This window comes from Myotis lucifugus, unplaced genomic scaffold, assembly GCF_000147115.1.
Source record: "Myotis lucifugus unplaced genomic scaffold, Myoluc2.0 scaffold_90, whole genome shotgun sequence".
NCBI classification, from domain to species: domain Eukaryota; kingdom Metazoa; phylum Chordata; class Mammalia; order Chiroptera; family Vespertilionidae; genus Myotis; species Myotis lucifugus.
Genome location: NW_005871138.1, coordinates 4,395,070 through 4,413,442, shown reverse-complemented (window position 1 = coordinate 4,413,442; position 18,373 = coordinate 4,395,070). Strand labels below are relative to the sequence as shown.

Genomic DNA, 18,373 nt, shown 5'->3' with positions numbered 1-18,373 from the left:
AGTCAAGCTACCAACGGTTAAACAGCCAGCTTGCACGAGTCTTGAAAATTTAACAGTGGGCTCTCATGAGCTGGTAGGAGCTGGCACCGGCACCCGTGTCTAATACAGACTGTCATGTTCCTGATATCTGCAAATAGGCAACATGTTCATACACAACCTCGACTTGGCAGTAAGTGCGGGTGTCTCCATCCCAAGGTCACTGCTGAAGTGGACCTTGGAGACCATCTAGTCCAAGGCAACACGTAATCTGCCACATGGGCCACCTCTTCCCCAGGCTCTGTCCACAACAGACGTTGCTACTTGATCTCAATGCTGGACCCTCCTAATGTGGTCGTGCTGTCTGCCCTCGCCACATCTCCAGGCAGACACAGTCAGTTAGCTGGTGTTGCATATGAAAGAAAATCCACTTACCCTTAGAAGTAAGTGTAGTTCAGCCTCTCATTATACAGAGGATGAAGCTAGGGCACAGGGAAGTAGAGGGGCTTTTCCAAGACCACCAGCCAGGCTCAGCTGGGACTAAAGAACAGATCTCCTGCCTTGATTGTTCTTCCATCTTCCTTGCTTTGAAGAGCTGAATCCCACAGTGGAGAGAAGAACAAAGGGCAATCTTATGGGATCTGAGCCTACATTCTAGAGAATTCTGCTTAGAGCCCCCAAATGCTTTTTATACCCTGAATGTCTGTATATTAATGTCATTTATATGTTGGGAGGAAAGGCACTTTTTAAAATTATAAAAGTCATATATGCTTTTTGCATAAAATTCTAACAATAGAGAAGTACGAAAAATAATATATCATTTCTCCAGGGGTAGTCACTGTTAAGAATTTAGATCCTTCTGTTTTTTCCCCTCTCATTTACAAGTCTATATAAATAACAAATAGACTAAAAGGTTAGCTGTTCCCCACTCTACCACTATCCCTGTCACTGAGCACACTACCTAGCACATACTAGGCACTCAATAAACACTTGTTGAATGGTTCTTGTTCACTTTAAATGTCTTAGATTCCTTTCTAGGGTATGGGTGGGTCCACCTTGGTCTTCTTACTGGATTTGTACTTCACGGCATGGTTTGTGAGTGAGCTGAATGGTCCCTTTGGGTGAGCATGTAGACTGAGCTGTTTTTCCCGTAACAGTCCCACAGCCTAGCATGTCTAACAGGCATCGGTGTCCAACACTGAGCTCCTGACTTTCCCTATTTGAACCCTCATTCCATCTCAGTTCATGGCAACACTGTCCTTCTGTGGCTCAGGCCAAAGCCATGAAGCCATCCTTGACTCCTCCTCCTCTTGCTCCCCATCCAATCGATCAGAAAAACCTGTGGGCTCTACCTCCACAAGAGCTCTCTAGCTGGCTTGCAAGGTGGCACCAAGTCCCTTCCCATGGCTCCCAAATGCTGCCGCCCGTCAAAGCACCTCTGTCTCCGGTTTCCCAGGATCACCACTCGAAGACCTAATGTGGAGGAGCTGATGACAAATGTCACCAGCTCCAGGAGCAGGGTCAGGTTGCAGGGGTGTATGACAAGTCCCGTAGCCTGCAGGGCTCCAACCCCCGCCCCCCCCAGTCCAGAGGCTGCTGCCCCGGATGACGCCCCACAGCTTGCACAAGAAGCAGGGGATTAACCAGGTGACATCGCCTGGATGCTGACAGCCTGGAAGCCTGTGACCTGGGTGAAGCCCTTTTGCCAGGCACTGGGTCAGCTCAGCGACCCTGTGGGCCTTGGAAACCAGAAATAATTGTGTCTGTGAAGGGGAGAAGCAAAAGGGATCAAGGGCAGAGTGTCTTGGTTCAAAAGGAGGCCACCCAGTGGTCATTCAGGCCCCTGTGTTCAGTCCTCCCCACAACCCTCATGTCCCTGTGGCATGTCTTAGAGGCATCTGCCATCCTCGGTGTTCAACACTGAGCTCCTAACCTTCCCTCTTCGAACCCTCATCCCATCTCAGTTCAGGGCAACACTGCCCTTCTGTGGCTCAGGCCAAAGCCATGGAACCATCCTTGACTTCTCTTCCTCTTGCTTCCCATCCAATCAGCAAAACCTATGGGCTCTATCTCCACAATAGATCCAGAGTTCAACCACTTCTCTCTGCCCTTGCTGTGATGAGTTGGGGGTCCAAGCCACTGTTGCTTCTCATCTGTTTTATTGCATAAACTCAGTAATAGGTCTCCCTGCTTCTACCCTTCCTGCACCACCTCCTCTCTCCCAGTTTCTCAAAACAGTAGCCAAGCCCGGCCGGCATGGCTCAGTGGTAAGCATCCACTTATGAACCAGGAGATCACGGTTCGATTCCCAGTCAAGGCAGATGCCTGGGTTATGGGCTCAACCCCCAGTGTGGGGCGTGCAATAGGCAGCAGCCGATCAATGATTCTCTCTCATCATTGATGTTTCTTTCTCTCTCCCTCTCCCTTCCTCTATGAAATATATATACACTGAGTGGCCAGATTATTATGACTGGCCAGATTATTATGACCACCCCATCAGTACTTCATTGACACTTCCAAAAATACTGAATATTGAAAACTTCCTAAGCAAATACTCTCAAGGTTTTATTATTATTATTATTTGCATAACTAATTCACTTCATTGTACTGATGGGGTGATCATAATAATCTGGCTGGTCATAATAATCTGGCCACTCAGTGTATATTTATATATATACACACTAGTGGCCCGGTGCACGAAATTTGTGCACAGGGGCGGGGGTGGGGGGGATGTCCCTCAGCCCAGCCTGCACCCTCTCCAATCTGGAACCCCTCGGGGGATGTCCGACTGCCGGTTTAGGTCTGATCCCACAGTACATCCCTCTTGCAATCTGGGATCGCTGGCTCCTAACTGCTCACCTGCCTGCTCACCCCCAACTGCCCTTCCCTCCTGGTCTGGTCACCCCTAACCGCCTCTGCCTTGGCCCCACCACCATGGCTTTGTCCAGAAGGTCTCCTGGAAGGTCTCCTGGTCTAATTAGCATATTACCCTTTTATTAGTATAGATAACAGTAGCCAAAGGAATCCCTTGAAACCAAGGCAGATCATGTCGCTTTTAGAGCCCTCACTTTTCTCAGAGTAGAAGCCAGATTCTTACAGTGGCCTGCAGGTCCCTGCATGAACTGTCCCCACTCCACTCTTCCTGGCAGGGATGTGATATGGGTGATGTTGCATCCTTCCCTATACATTTCATCAAGGGCCATATTGTCAGGTTGTCTTATCATTGATGCTGTGAGATTTGATCACTTTGTGAAGATGGTATTCATAAAGGATTCTAATGTTGTTAAAAAAATAAAAGGAATAGAAACTATTGTGCATGCCAAACAGCATTTCCTGCAGGCCTTGGTGAGTGACCCCCACTCTGAGCCCTCAGCAGCATGTGCTTGAATACTTCCAGACTCAAGGTGCTCACTACGCGAACGGCAGGAGGAGGGGTGCTGGAGTTCTCACTGCCCCTGGATCGCTCTATGGATTCTGTCAGCTAGGTCTAGACCCTCAACTCTCAGTTACACAGGAGCAAGTAGGGGCCCTGGATGCTGCGCTCAAGACCAGGCCTAACTGCTCACCTGCTTAGGAAGGATAGGAGACAACAGGACAACGCTCTGATCTATGGCAGGAAGAAAGCCCTGCACCCCGCACCCCACCCTCCGCCAGGCCCTCAGAAAATGAGACTCCACATTCTTTGCAAGGGTGTTTCAGCAAGGGCTGGTCCAGGCAACAGCTGCTGGGGACATGGAATTAGCAGGCCCTGGAAACTCAGCAAATCCCAGGAGACCAGCCTTGGACGGGGGACTTGGCCGGTTGGACACATGCATCACAGAAAACAAGGCCACAGAGGGGAAAGAGTAATTACGCCCACTTCCCTGTCTTGCTGAGGGTCCACTCTGCTCCCCCCGGGGTCCCAGATAATGCCAGGGAGCTGGCATGACTGCAACTCAGCTGGCTGTCACACTGACGCCTGGCTGTGAACTGAGGCATGAGATTTTCAAGATGAGGTTAAATTATGCTGATTCTACATTCGAAATGGAACCATGCCTGGCATGGATTTCATCTACACTGGCAGGACTCAAGGCAGAACTAAGTGAATCAAAGTCTTGGCTTATTAACTGCTCCAAAGTCAAAAGCTAATTTTGCAGGCCGTCCTGAATTAGTTCGCCCTTTGGATTGTACACAGAAATACAGAAAGGAGAATATATGCCTCAGCATTCCTATGTGGTAAGCATTATGCTAAGTTCTCTTATGTATCATCTCATTTCATTGTTTCAATCATATGTTGAGAAGGAGTTTGACATCCTTAACGGGGGAAAGGAAATGGAAGCTCAGAAAGGTTACACAATGTCCCCAGGTTCATAGAATTAAGAAGTGCCACAGCTGGGATTTGAACTCAGATCTGGCTACTCGAAGCCCCAAGCGCTTAAGGACCATGTGTCTCCCTTTAGTACTATCAGACTCTCTTAGGACTTCTACACATGATGTTTAATAACAATCAAGAAATTTTCAATTAAAAGATGTTTTTCTTAAATCTGAAAGTCAAAAACAAATAAAAAAAATCCTATTAGAATGAAGAAATTAATTTAGCAAGGTAAAAGGATCCAAAGCCAATATACAAAAGTAATTGTTTCTATAACCTAGCAGTGAACAACTAGAAAAATGAAATTTAAAATGCCATTTACTACATCATAAAAAATACTTAATTTTATTTAACAAAAGATTTGCAATACACTGAAAACTGCAAAACATTGCGGAGTGAATTAAAGACCTGAATAAATAGGGATATATACCATGTCCATGGACTGGAAGACTCATTGCTGTTAAGATAACCATGCTCTCCAAACTGATGCATAGATCAAATGCATTTTTAATAAAATTCCCAGCAAACTTTGTAATAGAACTCTACGAACTGGTTTTATAATGGAAATAGAAATGGAACTAACCTAGAATAACCCAAACAGTCTCGAACAAGAAGAGCAAAGTTGGAGGATTTACTCTGATTTAAAGTTTACTATAAGGCTCCAGTAACCAAGGCAGCGTGACATTGGCATAAAGATGGACAAATAGATCAATAGAAAAAATATTCCTTTGGGGAGCAATTAAATAAATAAATATGGACACTGATTCAAGGAACACATATCGCAGGCCCAGATAATGTGACACCAGGCTTAGGACTTCATCCTGGCAAATTCATTTAGCTTCTATGTCCAGAGTCCGTTGGGCTAAAATGAGTTGAAATTATCCACTTTGGGGAGGAGAAAAAAATTGAACATATTTAGAACATAGACGCTTGGGTTTTTGACCCAGTTGTCATAGTTACACACATAAATATAATTTTTCCAGCATGTAATAATAATCAAAGTGCTAAACAGATGCCAAACACTGTTCTAAATGCTTTTACATATATCAGGGCATCATTTAACTCTCTCAGCAAGATAGAATAATAGTTCTCTATCAATAGGATCGAGTAAAAGAAAATAGCAGGTACGTACTGCATTGAGAAAGGGATGATCTTATGATGTCTTATGATGAGCACTTTACATTTGTGTGTGTGCACAGGATCAAAATATGAAGTACGCACCCCACAGTGGGTTGCAATCATGAACATTTCAAAGCTGCTAGTGTAGTCCATGAGAGGGTTGTTAAGAAGCCTAAATAGTATAATGCGTGGAAGGTTCTTAGCACAGAGCCTGAGCTTCACTCATGTTTCCTGGGCAGCTGCATGGGGCCCTGAGCTCAGAAGGCCCTGCACGTGTTCACTGCTCTGCTGTCGCCATCTGAAGTTCTTACTGATTTGGTAGAAGGGGCCCCACATGTTCATTTGGCACTGCTCGTCCTGATTCTTCTCTGTAGTCATTTGTCATTCGTTAAAATACTTATATTATGAAATATTACCAGGTATTATCAATTCTACCTCTGTCTCTTGTTGGCTAGAGGGCTGTGAGTGAGAATACTTAAAATAATCTGTGTCTAAGTTTCCTCATCTATAAAATAGGGGTAATGCAGTCACTATAGAAAACGGTATGGAGATTCCTCAAAAAATTAAAAATAGAGCTGCCATACTCTAGCAATTCCTCTTCTGGGTATTCATAGGAAGAAGACAGAAATACTAATTTGAAAATAATACTAATATGCACCCCTAGTTCATGGCAGCATTATTAGTGATAGTTAAGATATGGAAGCAACCTAGATATCCACAAATAAATGGATGGATAAAGAAGATTGGTGAATATATACAATGGGATGTTATTCAGCCACCAAAAGAATGAAATCTTGCCATTTTCAACAACATGGATAGATCCTAAGAGCATTATATTAAGTGGAATAAGTCAGAGAAAGACAAATACTGTACGACCTCACTTATATGTGGAACATTAAAAAAATGAATAAACAAAACAAAACAGAAGTAGGCCCATAGATATAGAGAACAAGCTGATGGTTGCCAAAAAAGAGGGGTGAGGGGATGGAAATTTAAAAAAAATTTTTTAATACAAGAAACAGAGAAAATATAGTTTTTTCAACAAATGGTCTTACCTAAAAACAAAATAAATAAAAAATTAAAACCTTTCATCTACTACGGAAGATAACTCATCCCTTAGTCTTTTCTTTTCCTGGCCAACTAAACCAATTATTTTAACTTTTCTCATAAAATAAGGTAAAATAAAATAGGAGTGATATTAGCACTTCCCGTAAGGTTGCTGTGAGAGTTAAAGTAACACATGTACCACATGCCAAGAACAGCACCCCGCACATTGTACACACTTCCCAAATGTTAACTATTATTATTATTACTATTATTATTAATAGCCTTATGGAAAAGCTGGTTTTTCCACTGCACATTTGGGCGAGGGGATTATTGCGTTAGATCAATAGTTGGGGAACTTTGTTTAATAACCTGTTTGAGCACCAGATTATTTTGAGAATCTGAGGCTTTCTGAGGAAACACCTCCCGGAGGAACACGGATAGTCCATGCGCGTATGCACACATCTTGCATTGCATACATCTCGCCTCAGCTTTAGGGCACTTATAGGCCTCTGAGGCCAAGGCTTGGGGCCCAGGTCCACAACCTCAGAAACCATCGCTCACTGAAGGCCCTTCTAGTCCCGAAGTCTGTGGGTCTCTGGGAACAGCCAGGCTCCCCGCAGTGTACTACTGGAGGCCCCGGCTATGCTTGCTTTGGAGTTTTACCGTAAGTCGGCAGCTATTTTTAGTTTGGCTATATATGGCCAGGGGAGTAAAGGGCTATAGGCAGGGGGAGGGTGCCAAGAGGCTTATAGCAGGCTTCGGGGGCCAGAGCCCCTGTGCCTGTACCACCGTCCCCTTCCCACCAGACAACGGGAGGGCTCACCCTCCAGCCAGAGAGACACTTTAGAATCATGATTTTCAAACTTTCTGACCACAATACAAAAGTTTAGTAAGAAATAAAGTTGCTACTATAATACACACATAAACGTAGACATTTATACACACTGAGTGGCCAGATTATTATGACCACCCCATCAGTACTTCATTGACACTTCCAAAAATACTGAATATTGAAAACTTCCTAAGCAAATACTCTCAAGGTTTTATTATTATTATTATTTGCATAACTAATTCACTTCACACATACATCCACACACACTATGTCTCCAACTGAACAAATATTTTAGGAAACAATACCTTATCTTATTCTCCATTATCTTATTCTCCATGAAACACTGTGATGTTTTCTATTCTATTCTTTCCTTAGAAAAAATGCAGGTCATGACCCACTGTGCCACCTCCAGTTTGGAAGAGTGCAGTTTTCTTCGGTTTACAGCAGGCACCTATACCATTTGACTGCCAGGTAAGGTGGGGAGTGGAGGAAATGGGGCACATGGTCCCTTTGATCACGACATCTCAGAACTTCGGAGAAGATGCAAGTTTCAGCTCAGTCTCCGGCTGGACAGCAAGTTTTGGACCTCCTGGCTTTGTACCCTTTCTCTCCACCTGGAGCACTCGTCCTCCACCCTTGTCACCTGGCTGACTCCATTCATAGGAGCCTGGCTTGCCACTTACTCCAGGAAGCCTCCCTGAATGCCTGTCTGGTTAGCTGCCTGCCTCTGGCTCCCTTAGTCCCCGGTGGGTACTCCCCTGCCTGGTAGCCAACACACTTAGTACAATTTCATGTTAGATTCTCTGGGAGGCAGGTACCTTTTTCATTCTGTTAATTTCTCTACTCTACCCCCACCACCCAGTGTAGTGTAGTGCTGGCTAAATAAAAATCACTCAATACATTTTTATTGAATGAATTAATGATAGTTAATAGTAATAATAGCAACTACCATTTATTTATTTATTTTTTACTCCTCACCCGAGGATATTTTTTTCATTGATTTGTTTTTAGAGAGAGTGGAGGGGAGGGAGGAGGGAGAGAGAGAGAGGGAGAGAGGGGGGAGGGAGAGAGGGTGGAGGGAGGGAGAGAGAGAGAGAGAAACATCGATGTGAAAGAGACACATTGGTTGGTTACCTCCCACATACCCCCTGGTCTGGGCTGGGGATTGAGCCTGCAACCGAGGTATGTGCCCTTAACCAGGAATCAAACCCGTGGACCCTTCAGTCTGCAGGCTGACACTCTAACCACTGAGAAAACCAACCAGGGCAGCAGCTACCATTTACTGAATGCCCATTTATCCCATGAGAAGTCTTAGTAGAGATTAGGATAAACTCATTTTATGGATGAGGAAACTAAGGCTCTAAGAGATTAAAGAATGCGATGGAGCCAGGATGTGTGATAACCCAGGGCCACCCGACTCCCAGCCTTCCTAAGCACAGGATCTTAATTGTCCACATTCCGCCCAGCGCTACCCAGATGGGGCAAAGGGCAGGTCCTTAACAAACCCTCGGGGAACCGATGACAGGTTGATTAAAGAGATTTTCCAAAGCAGTGGCCACATCTAATTTTGGAGAGTTGCACCTCGTGTGTGGCTTGGGAGAGAGGATCTGTGAGGTTTCTAGGCTGCCTGAAAGTGGGGTCCTCTCATTTGGGAAAAGAGGCTGGACCAGGTCTTCTGGTCACCTGACTACACCTCAGATCATACCCAGGCCCCTGCAAAGCCTCCTTGATCTGGCCCCTGCCCACATCTCCGGGCCGCCGCTGCCTGCTCCCCTCAGTCACTCTGTTCCTGACAGCCTGGCGCTCTTGCTGTTCCTCAAGCACCCCAAGCCCAGTCCTGCCTCAGGGCCTTTGCAAGGGCCACTCCTGCTGCGGGGAAGTCTTCACTCTAGAACTCTCCATCCTGCTTCTCAGACTACCCTATCCAAAACATCACCCTCTTCCTTCTTTGCTTTTTTTCTCATAACACTCGCAACTTCTGGAAATTACATGTGTTTTCCAGTTTATTTCTGTCTTCATGAGACAGGAAACTTCCTGAGGACTTTGCTTGTTCACTGCCCCAGCCCCTGGAACTCGTGTAGGATGGTGCCTGGCATATAGATGATGCTCTATAATATTGGTTGCATGAATAAATGAGCCCCCCCCCACTTTAGACATATCAGGAGATCAACCTATAGCTTCCCCAAAATATGTGTCCCTGTGACTCACATCCAGGCCCCAATCACACACACCTTGGTTTGCAAGGAGAAAGAGAAGAAACATTTGACACCCATGCACTGTGCACCACTTTGCAACAGGAATTGGTACCTGGCAAGCACTCAAGGGTTATCTCCGTCTTACAGCCAGAGAAACTGAGGCCTGCTCTCTGCTTGTCCCTAGTGCTCAGCATAGTATTGGGCACAAACTCTAGTGAATTGCGTTGCACTGAATTGCAGAAGTTCAGCAACAGCTCACGGTCACTGAATTAGGAAGTGTGGTACCAGAATTTGTCCTCAGTGCTGTCCAGTTCCAGCCAGTGCCGTGCCACCGCCATGGCACACATAGAAACTCCAGGGATAGAACCTCGTTAACATCCAGACACTTTCGAGGGTGGACCCTCGCCAGATACCCACCGACTGGCAGCCCAATCAGCCCACCCTGCACCGGGGGCCACTCTCTCTACATGCCCAAGGGCCTCAGCTTGAGCAAACCCTGGGCTGACTGTGTCCTTCCTGCCCCCTGCTCCAATGTCCTCTGGCGCCAAATATGTGTTTTTTTCAATGAGCCATAGCTTTGAGTTGTCTGTGTCAGCGCCTCTCCCCAGCAGGGCACGTGAGGGAGGCATAGAATGACCCTGGGCTGGAAGGACCCTGAATGAACACTTACAGCGGGAGCCAGCAAACTTTTCCTGTCGTCGAATAGTAAATCTTTTAGGCTTTTGAGCCAAGAGACAAAATTGAGGATGTCATGTAGGGACTTTCATATCATTTTCACAAACAGTGTTGTTCTTTTGATTTTTCCCCCCAAACATTTCAAAATGTAAAATTACTGCCGGCTGCCAGGCTGCAAAAAGCAGGCAGCAGGCCAGTTTGGCCTGCTCTCTAAAGTTTGCAAGCCCCTGTTTTAAAGCAATACTCCTTAAGCTTTAACATGGGTAAGAATTGCTGGATGAGCTTAAAACAGATGCCTGGGTTGACCCTCAGATTCAGACTTAGCAGGTCTAGGGGGGGACCCCTGAATTTGCATTTATTTCTGATGCTACCTGTCCACGGACTACATTTTGAGTACTTATTTGAAAATACCCCATTTTATGGATGAGGAAACTGAGGCTCAGATAAGTGATATGTTCAAAGTTACCCCCGGTGGAGGAGGTGATGATATCTATTCTGCCAATTCCCAGGGCTGTTTTGCCACAGAAAATTCCTCTCCATTTCCTGAACCCACTGAGTTCTCTCCTGCTTCTGAGCTTTTTACTTATTTTTCTCTCTCCCACTCCCGCCCTCACAAATGCAATTTCCCCATCAAGATCCAACTCACATGTCCCCTCTTCTAAAGCATCCTTCTCTTTACTGCCACAGCACTCTGTACATACTTGTATATAATGGTTTGTCTACAAGCCTATCTTTGAAGCCTTGGGCTGTCTCTTATTCCTCTTTATGTCCCTTTACAAGGCTTGCAAATAGGAAGTATCACAGAAATATGCACTGAACAAAAGAATGCATGCATGGATGGGTAGGTGGGTGGATGAATGAATGAATATTTTATGATCTATTCCTTGAAAATCATTTTCTTGGCAAAGTTGAGCCTAGACCCCAGTTCTCCTAGAGCACACGCTAGAGTCTATTCCACAGTTGATGGAAAACCTAGCATGTGAACAGCAGCAGTTACATCTTAATGAATGTGTGTTGGGTGTGTGTTTATATGGCAGGCCTTTACTAAGCACTCCTGCCAGTCGTCTCCATAGCCCTTGATTGGCCCCACCTTTCCTAACAAGAGAATGGGTCCTGGAGAGGTAGTTTGCCTGAAGGCACACGGTAAATAACTCCCTGGCCCCTCTGCTTCTGTGTCATCGTGCCCCTTGCTCCTCCGCCTCCACCAGTGCTCCTCACCGCCTGGGCCCTACCCCCGCTGCGGGCCCGGCTGGGCTCACCTCCGTCTGCATAGGTCTCAGTGCCGTAGCCGTCCTGCAGGCCGTTGTTCCAAGTGCCCTCGTACTTGGCTCCGCTGCTGCTGCTCTGCCGGGTTCCATAGCGTCCCTTGAAGCCGTGTGTCCACTCGCCCTTGTAGAGCCAGCGTCCCTTGGTCTCTATGCCCAGCCCATGCCGTTTGCCCTGGCTCCAGTATCCCTCGAAGGTGTTGCCGCTGGGCCAGGTGTAGACGCCCGCCACTTCAAAGCCAAAGTTCCAGGAGCCCGAGTACTCGCCCTGGCCCTTGGGGCCTGTGCACAGCCCGTGCCCATGGGCCTTTCCATTCTCCCAGCCTCCACAGTACGCCCCCCCATCGTCAAAGTCAAAGCGGCCCCCACTCATCTCATCATAGCCCCCGACAACCTGACTGTCCTCCAGCTTGGGGGTCGAGGGCGATGGGGGTGCCAGCGGCACGCTCCCAGCTTGCTCAGGGCCGGGCCCCCCACTCACCACCGCCGCACCCCAGCAGGGGGAAAGCAAGATGCCACCAGAGGCTGAGTGAGCCCAGGAGCCAAGTCAGCACTGGGTGGGCTGGTCAGTGCCATGCCTGGGAGGCCCCTCTCAGTCAGCCAGAGGAAGGCTGCCAGTTGGGAAGGAAGCAGGAAGGAGAGATTCAAAGCCTCCACAGAGCATCCCGAGTCTGGCTTCCATAGAGTCAAAGGAAAAACGCTGTGATCCCTTTAAGAAGCACAGCGAAAGGGTGGGGTGGCGGGGTCCCCAGTCCGTCTCAAAGAGGGAAATTCCCCTTGGTGACCGTCCCAGCCCCCAGGCTGAATTCCTGCAGCCCGCCGGCCCCTTCTCCTCCACCCGTGGGTGTGGGGTGTGCGGGGCTGTCGATCTCCTCGAGGCTGCCCCGCCCCTGTCCAATCCTGCCCTCCTCCCGGACAGAAAGGTCAGTGTTGCCCTAACAAGGCCATTGGATCTCAGAAGCTGCTCCCAAAATAACCCCCTGGCCAGCCCAGCCTCCTTCAAAGTGGGAGGGGTGTTTCAGATCGGGCTGGTGCTTCAGAGCCTGGGAGTGGCTGGAGGGATGAGGAAGGGAAGCTGAGAACAAAGTGTAGGCAGCTGGGGCGACCTGATGGCTCCTCTTCCCCTGGGTAAGAGCTCTCTTCCACCTCAGGGTTCCCAGAGTCTGTGGGAGCGAGCGGGCGGAGGAACTGGGAAGGGAGGGGAGGGAGACCAGCAGAACACCCTGTGCTGGCACACTCAGAACCCCCCAGGGCAAATCTCAGCCCCACCGCCACTCACATGCCCTCACAGGTCCTGGGGCTACGGCACCACTGCCAACCCCAAAAAAGGAATCTAGTGACTACAGAGAAAGGAATGGGGCCTGGTTTCACAGATGCTTTTGAAAGCAGAGAAGTGAGGGTCTAGAAGCGGAGTCTGGAGCTGCAGCAGATCTGGGTCCAGAGCTCATGCACAACCTGAATTCCCCCCACCCAGGAACTCTGAGAAAACCCGGGGGGAACCAGCGCAAAGGCTCGGATCACTCCCGTTCTCTCTCCTGCGGGGTAAATACCTCCTCTGAAGGGCGAGGAGTCTGTCTGTCCTCCATCTCTGAGACAGAGTTGCCAGTTGTGTTAGAAGGAGTTCATCTCAGAAACACTCAAGGATCATGATGATTTTTTTTTTTAATTCTCTTTCCAAGTTCTTCTGCTCCGGTGTCCTAAGAGCCGGTGAAGCCAGACTTCATAAAGTTCCTGGGGCAGGTCAGGTTCCCAAGCTCCAGCGAAAGGGACACATAAATCTCCATGACATGAAGCTGTGGCCGGGGCTAATGACTGGAAATCCCAACTGAGCCCAGGGTTAACAGGGGCATGGAGTAACTCCGAGGAAGGTGGGAGCCACCAAGAACAGGAAGCTCTGTGTGTGTGTGTGTGAGGGGGCGTGGGTGAGGGGGGGGGGGGGAGAGAGAGAGAGAGAGAGAGAGAGAGAGAGAGAGAGAGAGAAGAGTAAGAGAGAGAGAGATGGGGGAGGGGAGGATAGAGACCATTAAGAAAGCAAGCACAGGAAGTCTCTGAGAACATTACACGATTATCTGATTTCAAACTTATCATACCCAAATTGCAGGATGACTTAGGCCACTTAAAATCACGGCAGAAGTTTGTTCATTTCAGAAACGGATAGAAGATGTTTTCTTCCTCCCTCCCAGCTGATTCCTAGTTCTTAAGACTTGGCTCCTTCATCGTTCACAGCCCCCTGCCTTGAAAGGCCCCTTCCGTGTCCACGTTTCACCCCCAAGTAGAAACACCCAGCCTCCGCACGCACTATCACTGGCTGTTTGCCAAGCTGACAGCGAGTAGCAGTAGATAAAGACGGTATCATCTGGGTTTTGTCTCGCCACCCGGCCAGGCTGACTGACAGCCTGCGTGCACACTTCCCTAAGAACAACACCTCAACGCTGTCCCCAGAGAGTTCTGCTCTTGCCACTTCTCACCTAAGTCCCTGGAGAATCCCCCCTTTCTTTCTAGCTCTGCTCTCCAGGGGAGGGGAAAGGACATCTTACACTGGAAGCCTTTTGTAGTTAAATGCTGAGCAAATCACCATAATACTGTTCTAAGGCTGCCTGGCTGCTGTGTCCTAGAGGACTGTTCACCTACATAAATTTAGCCAGTTCCCCCATGCGGCTCCCTACAGTGGTTCCCTACCAAGGGCCTGTACACATAACAGTCACCAGTAGAACTTAAAAGACACAAACAGATTCCAGACCCCTCCCCTCACCCCCAACCTACTGAATTCAATTGTCCTGGGTGGAGGCCAGGACAGTTAAATTCTTTTTAAAAGATCAGACGAATCTGATTCTCATTCCTGGTTAAGAACCACTGTAATGTCAAATTAAGAAACTGTTTCTTAATATAACATTTACATATTCATGAATCTACTTACTTAACATAGGCTATGTATGTTACCAAACTCAAGGGGTTCACTGCTTTGGGGTACTTTATTCAAAAATGAGACATGGTTGTCCCAAGGTAGTTTTGTTTACTTGCAGCAAGTAAAGAAGATGAGGATTTATAACCAAAGCTCTGTCTCCTGGAAGGGAGGGTTAGCCATTGCTTAATACACTATTTGGTCACTTTCATGTTGTTATTTGATGTTTGTGTGGGTTTTTTGCAGTTGGCTACTTTCATCCCCTTAAAGTTCTTGTCACCTCATCCTGTTTACTGTTACATCTGCAAAATACTGTGCTACATTTTAACATTAAGCAAGAGATAACATTTAGTAAGAATGGCCCAAACCTTGAGACCCTTGTCCTATCTAACACTTGGGGCAAATAATTGTGGAGTTAGATATCTGTTCAAATCCCAAGCTGTGTGACCTTGAACCAATTGTTAATTTCTGTAAGCCACAAATTCTTCACCTGCAAAAGTACCTTTCTCAAAGGGTTATTAATACTAAGGCTAACAATATCTACCTTATATGGCTGGGTAAAGACTATATGACTTAATACTATTTTTAAAAAGACTGAGAACACACTACACAACTAATAAACTTTAGCTATTATTAATATTATCTCCACCTGATGTTACTTTCAAACTATTATGCTTAATAAAATAGTCACCAGAGGGAAGCGATCACTCCCTAAATATTAAGTACAGTGAAGTACTGCTTACTCTTCCCAGTATGTGTTCACTCAACCTTACCCTGTGGTTTTTCATTTTTAAACTGATAAACTATGTCACTGTTAAAGGGACACTTTGACTTCTTAAAAGTTTAAGTAAATTCTTTGCCAAATTTGCTGCTGGCCTTACCGGGACCAGGTTGAGCTTCTTGAGCCCGCCATCCCTTTTTGGCCCTGCCCTTTAAACCAATACGGTTCAGGGAACGGGAGACCTCTTGTGGCCAGAGGTGCATTAAAACAGATTTTCCTTAGGAAAAGGAAGTTCTTTCCACCAAATGGAATTTACTAAAACTTGGAGTGAATTTAAACAGTTTTAAAAAGTATCTATCTCATTCCTCTTTTTCCCAGGTCTTTTCTTGCTCTGTGGTTCTTTGGTCAGATGGGGTAGTCACTGTGTCCTGTTTCCTTCTCAACTTAAGCGTGACTGCTGACTGGTTCCTTATCTCCTCCTGAGTCCAAGCCTTTATAATGGAGAGAAGGGAACTGAAAATCCAGAACAGAGAGGACTGCACATGGAAACCCACCTGAGTTCTCAGCGCTGAAGACTCAGCTGAAGAAGCCTCATCTCCCCAGACAAGGCTCCTGGCTGGTTAGGTAACTTCCCATGCTGGCTCCTCCCCCCAACTGGGAGGTGTTTTGAAGCAAGGATTATCTTCATTCCAAAACAATGCATGAACACCTACTCTGTGCCTGGCACTCTGGCTCATCTTTGTATGCCCTTGCCTGCACATAGTGGGTTCCCCTAATCTCTCTTTCTCCTTAGCATTTGGCAGCTGACAGCTCCCTTCTTAAAATGCTTTTTCATTTGACCTCTAGAACTCCTCTCTTGGTTCTATTCCTGCTGATACTACTCAGTTTTTTGCTGGTTCCTCCTCATTCCCCTGCCCTCTATACCCTGAGAATGTCCCAGAGCTTGGTCCTTGAGCTGATTATCTACATTTGCTTCCGAGGTGATCTCCTTCAGTCTCATAGTTTAAATATAAGCATCCTGACTCTATCTCCAGCCTGAACCGCTCTCCTATCTTCAGTCATATATCCAACCACCAACTTAACAGCTCTACAAGATGTCATAAGCATCTCAGACTTAATGAAATCAAAACCAAATTCCCAATTCCTTCTCCCAGACCTGCTCTCCAGGTTATTAAAACCATTGGAATCACCCTTAATTCCAATCTTTCTCTCACACCTGATGTCCATTAGCAAATCACTTCAGCTCTCCCTTCAAAGTGATTTCAGAACAGCTCTCTCTTGTACTGCCAAGTGCCCAGGCCACTGGAAACCATTGCCTGATTTACTGCAATAGCCTCCTAACTGCTCTCCGTGTTTCCTTCCCCTGCTCCCCCTGGTCCAGTGGTCGGCAAACTCATTAGTCAACAGAGCCAAATATCAACAGTACTTCTTCAAAATAGACTCGCCCAGGCCGAAAACCGACTTCTGTGCATGGGCCACGAAGTTTCAATCGCGCTGTACGCGCGCCCGCACGTGGTATTTTGTTGAAGAGCCACACTCAAGGGGCCAAAAAGCCGCATGTGGCTCGAGAGCCGCAGTTTGCCGACCACGGCCCTAGTCCACACACAGCAGCCAGTGCTCTTTTAAAAGGCCAGGTCTTTGTGGCTCAATCCCCAATGTGGGGTGTGCAGGAGGCAGCCCATAAATGATTTGATGTTTCTATTTCTCTCTCCCTCTCTCTTCCTCTCTGAAATCAATTAAAAAAAAAAAAAAAAAAGCCCAGCCAGCGTGCTCAATGGTTGAGCATCGACTTATGAACTAGGTCACAGTTTGATTCCTGGTCAGGGCATATGCTGGGGTTGTGGGTTCGATCCCCAGTGCGGGGCATGCATCATCATTGATGTTTCTCTCACTCCCTCTCTGAAATCAATAAAAAAAAATATTTTTTTAAAAGGCCATGTCTGATATGTCTCTTCTCCAAACCCAAATGGTTCCTTATCTCCTCCTGAGCTGAAGCCTTTATAATGGCCTAAAAGGTCCTCCATGAACTGCCCCTGCCCTCTGCCTCTGTGACCTCGACTGCCTCAAGACATTCTTGCTGTTCCTCTAAACACCCACATGGGTCGCTCCCTCACTTTCTTCAGGTCTCAGCTCAAATGTCACCTTATCAGAGGCTTATCTGATCACCCCAAATAAAATATCAGCCCCTCCCCCTGCCCAGCCCTGATTATCCCCAATCCTCTCTCCACAGCACGTTCTCTGAGGACAAGGATAAGTTCTGCTTATAGTTCTATTCCTAGTATAGTGTTTCTGGTGTTTCGTAGACTCTTGGTAAATGTGTTAAATAAGTGAATGAATATTCAATGAGTAATTATTAATACACATGTCAGGATGCTCCTCTTCTCAACATCAGAGTATTAATTTCTCAATCAACAATCTGAACCAGTTTCCCCAGGACACATCAGAGAAGGATGAGTTCTGTAAGTGGCACTCACCGAAGGTCAAATGTCCCAATGAGGGATGCATATTAATGTTGGCCCAAATAGGTCTGAACAGAGTAATTTTTAACTTTAAGATTCTTGTTTTGAGGAAGATATTGAAATGTAAATACAATTCATTCCTGCAAATCTGGAATGCCTAAGCTTCCATCCAAGTTTGGATTTCTTCAACAGGTTACTCAAACATTGGAACTTTCTTTTTCATCCTGACACCTCCTCCTCATAACAACTTTGTCTGAAAGGAATGTGCACCATTCTTCATTCTCTGGTGACTGTTCTGTTAATATACAGAACGAAGCAAATAACCAGACGACTGGTTTGAAAAGCAAACCAAAAAAGATTTAGGGACTTGGGAACCATCTGAATTCAAGTAACATGTTAAGCCCATTTGCTCCATTACTCTCCAGTAAAAAAGGTGAAAACAAGAGTTGTGGAGGTGAGCGTGGGTGGTGGGTACAATCAGCTCTAATGGCCTACATTAGTGGTTCTCAAAGTGTGGTCTGGGAATCTACTCTTTCAGAGGATCTGCAAGGCCAAAGCTATTGTCATTAAAAGTTAGGTGACATATGTAAAATTAACATTATTTTTTCAAACTCTTTGTCTCACAGGTGGTTTTCCAGGTCACGTGACAGGCAATGTCACAAGAGACTAAATGCAGAAGCAGACATGAGAATCTAGCTGTCTTCAATTAAGCCAAACATTACAGGGATTTGCAAAAATGTAAAACAACACAACTCTCCTCATTAAATACTTTTTTGTTTTGGAAAAGTTGTTTTCCAATTTAGAGTCTATATATAAAAACCTAATATGCAA

General features: G+C 46.4%; 1 protein-coding gene and 1 long non-coding RNA gene across 2 annotated transcripts; one reads left to right on the top strand and one right to left on the bottom strand.

The window, feature by feature from the left end:
- Positions 1 to 395: 395 nt before the first annotated feature.
- JPH2 (junctophilin 2) lies at positions 396 to 13,297 on the bottom strand. Its single transcript, XM_014458134.2, has 2 exons — positions 11,455 to 13,297; positions 396 to 571 (listed from the first exon to the last, which is right to left on the bottom strand). The coding sequence occupies exons 1-2, from the start codon at positions 11,831 to 11,833 to the stop codon at positions 507 to 509; spliced, it is 444 nt and encodes a 147-aa protein (XP_014313620.1). The 5' UTR covers positions 11,834 to 13,297; the 3' UTR covers positions 396 to 506.
- On the top strand, positions 7,729 to 18,259 carry LOC111826577. Its single transcript, XR_002829938.1, has 3 exons — positions 7,729 to 7,796; positions 15,462 to 15,707; positions 18,169 to 18,259. It is a non-coding gene; the product is annotated as an uncharacterized LOC111826577 (long non-coding RNA).
- The last annotated feature ends 114 nt before the right edge of the window (positions 18,260 to 18,373 follow it).

Coding starts and splice junctions, on each gene's coding strand:
- JPH2 (XM_014458134.2), bottom strand. CDS start 11,833: ATGAGTGGGGGCCGCTTTGACTTTGACGATGGGGGGGCGTACTGTGGA. Junction 572..11,454: donor TGAGACCTATGCAGACGGAG/GTGAGCCCAGCC, acceptor TGTGGGATTCAG/CTCTTCAAAGCAAGGAAGAT.